Below are 7,500 nucleotides of genomic sequence, written 5' to 3'. Positions count from 1 at the left end.
GACCTCAGAATCAGCACCACAGCTTTTTCAGTCTTTATTTAAAGCCATCTTCAGGATGGATCACACATCACATCTCATCACATCTCATCTCATCACATCTCATAATCTCTCATCACATCAAATCTCATAATCTCTCATCACATCATATCTCATCTCATCTCATCACATCATATCTCATCTCATCAAATCTCATAATCTCTCATCACATCATATCTCATCTCATCTCATCTCATCTCATCACATCTCATCTCATCTCATCTCATCTCATCTCATTTCATCACATCTCATCTCATCACATCTCATCTCTTCACATCTCATCTCACCTCATCACATCACATCTTATCACATCTCATCACATCACATCTCATTTTTCTCATCTCATCTCATCTTACATCTCATCACATCTCATTTCATCTCACATCTCATCTCACATCTCATCACATCTCATCTCACCACATCTCATCTCATCATCTCTCATCAGATCTCATCATCTCTCACATCCTCTCATTATCTCTCATCACATCACATCTCATCTCATCTCAACACATCTCATCTCATCACATCACATCACATCTCATTATCTCTCATCTCATCACATCTCAACTCATCTCATCAAATCTCCTCTAATCCCATTACATGTCATCTCTTCACATCTCATCTCATCACATCTTATCTTCTCATTTCATCTCATCTTATCTCATCACATCTCATCTTATCATACAGCATAAACACTGAAGTGGGTGTGGCTCAGACCCAGGAGGCAGAAGGCAAGGAAGAAGAGAAAATAAAGCAATAACAGAAACAGATTCTTTTGAGGAAAGTATCACTAACGTCCAGAAGCCAATGTTAAACATGACATCTGTAGATCAGCACCAGTTATGCATGCATGGCCACGCCCCTTTTCCATCTTCAACACTGCTGGTAATAATTGAGCATAAGTAGAAAGTTCTGAAGTTTTTAAAGGAAGTCCAGTTCAGTCACATGACCTCAGAATCAGTACCAATAAGCTTTCAGCTCTCAGTGTTTTACTGATGGGTTTAATTTCCTAAATTAAATCTGAAAATATCTCCAGCTTCTTGTGTCCACCACAGAGCTTGGAGACTCCTCGTTTGCACTGACCAATCACATGCCTGCCTTTTACATTCGTAGGATTTAGCGACTTGTGTGTGTGTGTGTGTGTGTGTGTGTGTTTGAGACATGTGACCTACCAGACACACACACATATATGAACATGAAGCTGTTTATTATATTACTGACAAAGAATCTGGATTTATGTTAGCTATTAATATTCACACCTCATATTCTCTCTCTCTCTCTCTCTCTCTCTCTCTCTCGCACACACACACACACACACTTTTCCTTTCTCTTGTTTATTTTCAGATCTCGGCATGGCTCAGTCACACAGAGCATAAACTACAGACTGCATGTGACGTCTGATGGACAGCGAGAGCCTCAGTATGAAATATTCATGCCAGAACATACAGACTGCCCTCTCTCTCTCTCTCTCTCTCTCTCTCTCTCTCTCCCTCTCTCTCATGCACTCTCTCACACTCACTCTCTACTGAATGATGCTGCTGCCCCCTAGTGGCTGATTATATTGTTGACGATTAATTCACTCTTCAGTAAGAGCTTTATCCTGATCACAGTTTTTATTCGGTCTCTATTTAAGCTATTCTGATTTGTTTTTATATTTTTTTAGTATATAATATCTATAAAACATTATAAATACACATGTATGTACATCTTTTTTATTTTCTTGATGTTCATTGACTTCTCTTCTGTGTCAATGTGTATTTTCTATATGGGACTTAACAAAGGTACAGACCAGCAAACATCTCAGATCTAATCTCATATCATCTCATCACATCTCATTTAATCACTTCTCATTTCATATCATCTCATATTATCTCATATCATCTCATATCATCTCATAACATCACATCTCATCAAATATCATCTCATTTCATCACATCACATCTCATCACATCTCATTTCACTCCATCACATCTCATTTCATCTCATTTCATCTCATCACATCACATCTCATTACATCTCATTTCACTCAATCACATCTCATCTCATCTCATTTCACTCCATCACATCTCATCTCATCTCATTTCACTCCATCACATCTCATCTCATCACATTACATCTCATTTCACTCCATCACATATCACATTACATCTCATTTCATCTCATCTCATTACATCTCAATTCATCACATCTCATTTCACTCAATCACATCTCATCACATTACATCTCATTTCACTCCATCACATCTCATCACATTACATCTCATTTCATCTCATCTCATTACATCTCAATTCACTCCATCACATCTCATCTCACTCCATCACATCACATCTCATCTCATTACATCTCATTTCACTCCATCACATCTCATCTCATTTCACTCCATCACATCTCATCACATTACATCTCATTTCATCTGATCTCATTACATCTCAATTCACTCCATCACATCTCATCTCACTCCATCACATCACATCTCATCTCATTACATCTCATTTCACTCCATCACATCTCATCTCACTCCATCACATCACATCTCATCTCATTACATCTCATTTCACTCCATCACATCTCATCTCATTTCACTCCATCACATCACATCTCATCTCATTACATCTCATTTCACTCCATCACATCTCATCTCATCTCATTACATTTCAATTCATCACATCTCATCTCATTACATCTCATTTCATCACATTTCATCACATCTCATTACATCTCATCTCATCACATTTCATCACATCACATCTCATTTCATCACATCATGTCTCATCACATCTCATCACATTTCATCTCATCTCATCACATCTAATCACATTACATCTTATCACATCTCATTTCATCACATTTCATCACATCACATCTCATTTCATCACATCATGTCTCATCACATCTCATCACATTTCATCTCATCTCATCACATCTAATCACATTACATCTTATCACATCTCATTTCATCACATCACGTCTCATCACATCTCATCACATTTCATCTCATCTCATTTCATCATATCTCATCACATTACATCACGTCTCATCACATCACGTCTCATCACATCATGTCTCATCACATCACGTCTCATCACATCTCATCACATCTCATCTCATCTCATTTAAACTCATCTCATCACATTTCATCACATCACATCTCATTTCATCACATCATGTCTCATCACATCTCATCACATTTCATCTCATCTCATCACATCTAATCACATTACATCTTATCACATCTCATTTCATCACATCACGTCTCATCACATCTCATCACATTTCATCTCATCTCATTTCATCATATCTCATCACATTACATCTCATTTCATCACATCACGTCTCATCACATCACGTCTCATCACATCACGTCTCATCACATCTCATCACATCTCATCTCATTTCATCACATCATGTCTCATCACATCTCATCACATTTCATCTCATCTCATCTCATCACATCTAATCACATTACATCTTATCACATCTCATCTCATTACATCTCATTTCATCTCATCACATCTCATTTCATCACATCACGTCTCATCACATCTCATCACATTTCACCTCATCTCATCTCATCTCATTTCATCTCATCTCATCACATTTCATCTCATCATATCTCATCACATTACATCTCATTTCATCACATCACGTCTCAGCACATCACGTCTCAGCACATCACGTCTCATCACATCACGTCTCAGCACAACTCATCACATTTCATCTCATCTCATCTCATTTCATCTCATCACATTTCATCTCATCACATCTAATCACATTACATCTTATCACATCACATCACATCTCATCACATCTCATCACATCACATCACATTTCATCTCATTTCATCTCATCACATCTAATCACATTACATCTTATCACATCACATCTCATCTCATTTTATCTCATCTCATCACATCTCATTTCATCTCATCTCATCTCATCACATCACATTTCATCTCATCACATCTCATCTCATTACATCTCAATTCATCATGTTTCATTTCATCTCATCACATCTCATCTCATCTCATGTCTTTTAATCTCATTAAATCTCATCACCTCTCATCACATCTCACCTTATCTCATCTCATCACTCATCTACATCTTCGTACTCTTAAATTCATAACTTTATATTGAATATATTTCTGTAGTAAGAGCTCATTCACATTAACATGTACAATGTGTTTAATTGTAAGGAGATATTAATGTATCATGTGTGGAAGGAGTCTCCAGTGTCAGCGCTAGAAGTTTAAGCTCTTTGATCTCTTCAGGTTTCTCTGTAACACACTGAGCACTCCCCTCCCCTCCCCGACACACACACACACACACACACACACACACACACACACACAGCTCACCTGGAGAAGCAGATGATACTTCAAAACCCTCTGCATTGGCACGACGAGGAGATCTCTGAGTGTAAACTTCCCGTTATTCGCCCTTTTGGAACAGACCTGAGAACACACACACACACACACTCTGGATCATTCCAGATCTACTGATGTGACGTCCGATCTACATTTACATCTATCTGATTATGGGAATAATCCAGTCGACACAGCTGCATGCATTTCTGAACAGATATCTGATTTCTCATGAGTTTCTCAATAATCAGATTTCTGTCAGAGAGACAAAACTGATTGTTTGAAATCTACAGGATGTCCGGAAGATGTGTGAGTGTGTGTGTGTGTGTGTGTGTGTGTGTGTGTGTCGCCGTCGTGAGTTCCTTCATGGAAAGAAGGAAGCCGTGTTCACAACTGTGAGACTCATTAATTTGCACTTTCTTAAATAAACTGCCTGTTTTTACGTTCAAGCTGCTATGACCTTCTGCTGCTCACTAGAGACCTCTAGTGGTGAAAGGAATATTGTCCTGAGCAGCAGGTGGAACCGACATGAAACATTGAACTGAATCAGTAAAAGATGAAACTAAATAAACTGTCTAATCTAGAGTCTAATTCACATGTTTCAGTCTAATCTAGAGTATAATCCACATGTTTCAATCTAATCTACAGTCTAATCCACATGTTTCAGTCTAATCTAGAGTCTAATTCACATGTTTCAGTCTAATCTAGAGTATAATCCACATGTTTCAGTCTAATCTACAGTCTAATCCACATGTTTCAGTCTAATCTAGAGTCTAGTCCACATGTTTCAATCTAATCTACAGTCTAGTCCACATGTTACAGTCCAATCTAGAGTCTAATCCACATGTTTCAGTCTAATCCACATGTTTCAGTCTAATCTACAGTCTAATCCACATGTTTCAGTCTAATCTACAGTCTAGTCCACATGTTACAGTCCAATCTAGAGTCTAATCCACATGTTTCAGTCTAATCTACAGTCTAGTCCACATGTTTCAGTCTAATCTACAGTCTAATCCACATGTTTCAGTCTAATCTACAGTCTAGTCCACATGTTTCAGTCTAATCTGCAGTCTAGTCCACATGTTTCAGTCTAATCTACAGTCTAGTCCACATGTTTCAGTCTAATCTACAGTCTAGTCCACATGTTTCAGTCTAATCTACAGTCTAATCCACATGTTTCAGTCTAATCTACAGTCTAGTCCACATGTTTCAGTCTAATCTGCAGTCTAGTCCACATGTTTCAGTCTAATCTACAGTCTAGTCCACATGTTTCAGTCTAATCTACATGTTTCAGTCTAATCTGCAGTCTAGTCCACATGTTTCAGTCTAATCTACAGTCTAGTCCACATGTTTCAGTCTAATCTACATGTTTCAGTCTAATCTGCAGTCTAGTCCACATGTTTCAGTCTAATATACAGTCTAGTCCACATGTTTTAGTCTAATCTACATGTTTCAGTCTAATCTACATGTTTCAGTCTAATCTGCAGTCTAGTCCACATGCTTCAGTCTAATATACAGTCTAGTCCACATGTTTTAGTCTAATCTACATGTTTCAGTCTAATTTACATGTTTCAGTCTAATCTGCAGTCTAGTCCACATGTTTCAGTCTAATATACAGTCTAGTCCACATGTTTTAGTCTAATCTACATGTTTCAGTCTAATTTACATGTTTCAGTCTAATCTGCAGTCTAGTCCACATGTTTCAGTCTAATATACAGTCTAGTCCACATGTTTTAGTCTAATCTACATGTTTCAGTCTAATTTACATGTTTCAGTCTAATATACAGTCTAGTCCACATGTTTCAGTCTAATATACAGTCTAGCCCACATCCACATGTGTAACTGGTCAGATGTTGAATTAAAGAGAAGAATAAGAAGAATTCGTATGAGATTTCAGTCCAATCTCATCACTGTCAAATCTGAACCTGTGTAAAGATGCGACGTGAAACCGAATCGAACCGATTCGTCTGTTCCTAATGATGTTTCCCCCTTCTAGGCCAAAAACACAAATGCTTCTGAAACACTACAAAGACACTTAATAGATATAATATCTGATCCAAATAATCTGATCACTATACTCTTATTAAATGACATTAAAATGTGATTGAATTTCTTTATTTGTCCATGATATAATCAGCCTCTGCGCCGGCATTAAAAAAGCCCCCGCTGTAATACCACTAGCGGACAGAAGAGGGCAGCGTCTGACTACGATAGTAAAAACCTAAAAGAATTATTTTGCATTGTTTTATGCTGCAGTAGAAGCATCAGTAAAGAAGAAGAAGAAGAAGAAGAAGAAGAAGAAGAAGAGGAGAAGAAGAAAGAGAGAAGGAGGAAAAGAAGAAGAAGAAAAAGAAGAGGAGGAGGAGGATGAAGAGGAGAAGGAGGAGGATGGAGAGGAGGAGAAAAAGAAGAAAGAATCTTCATGTTAAAAACAGTCTTTGACCTCCAGTTTTTGTCTCACGTCCTCTTTTTCTTTACAGAGCTCGTCCAGGTAGGTGATGGCCGTCTCCACGTGGCTGCAGTACTTCCCGTAGATCAGTAACCTTCAGGAAACAGAAGTGGACAGAACTGGACAATGATGGACAACACTGTGGTTTTGAAGTTAGGATAAAGAGCTGGAGCAGAGCAGGATCTCCTACCTCTCCTTGTAATCGATGAAGATCTGGTAGAGGTTACTGGCGCTCTGGTGACTGATGGAGTTCTGGAGATCCTGCAGCAGGCTCTTGTGTACTTTCACTAGGTCCTGTTCCAAACCAGTGCAGTTAGTCTTAAACCACTGAGAAGACCGAGCACTACTGAAGTGCTGCATAACATTCATTACTATGTCTTTCAGTCTAATCTGCACATTTCTGTCTAATCTACAATCTAATCCATGTGTCTCACTGTAATCCATGTTTCAGTCTAATCCACATGATTTGGTCTAATCCACAAGATTCAGTCTAATCCAGTCTAATCCACAAGATTCAGTCTAATCCACAAGATTCAGTCTAATTCACAAGATTCAGTCTAATCCACATGATTCAGTCTAATCCACGTTTCAGTATAATTCACAGTCTAATCCACATGTATCAGTCTAATCCAGTCTAATCCAAATGTATCAGTC

General features: G+C 38.1%; 1 protein-coding gene across 1 annotated transcript in view; it reads right to left on the bottom strand.

Moving 5' to 3' along the window:
* Window positions 1-7,500, bottom strand: part of LOC131351197 (guanine nucleotide exchange factor VAV3-like) — a 113,640-nt gene that overhangs the window by 48,689 nt on the left and 57,451 nt on the right. The window contains exons 8-10 of the mRNA XM_058386489.1: window positions 7,037-7,140; window positions 6,841-6,940; window positions 4,392-4,487 (exon numbers count right to left, since the gene is read on the bottom strand). Of these exons, the coding sequence (XP_058242472.1) occupies window positions 4,392-4,487; window positions 6,841-6,940; window positions 7,037-7,140 (300 nt within the window). The remainder of the gene's footprint in view (window positions 1-4,391; window positions 4,488-6,840; window positions 6,941-7,036; window positions 7,141-7,500) is intronic.

This window comes from Hemibagrus wyckioides, linkage group LG01 (genome assembly GCF_019097595.1).
Source record: "Hemibagrus wyckioides isolate EC202008001 linkage group LG01, SWU_Hwy_1.0, whole genome shotgun sequence".
NCBI lineage: Eukaryota > Metazoa > Chordata > Actinopteri > Siluriformes > Bagridae > Hemibagrus > Hemibagrus wyckioides.
The sequence above is the reverse complement of the archived record's forward strand: the minus strand, read 5'-3'. Positions and strand labels throughout refer to the sequence as shown.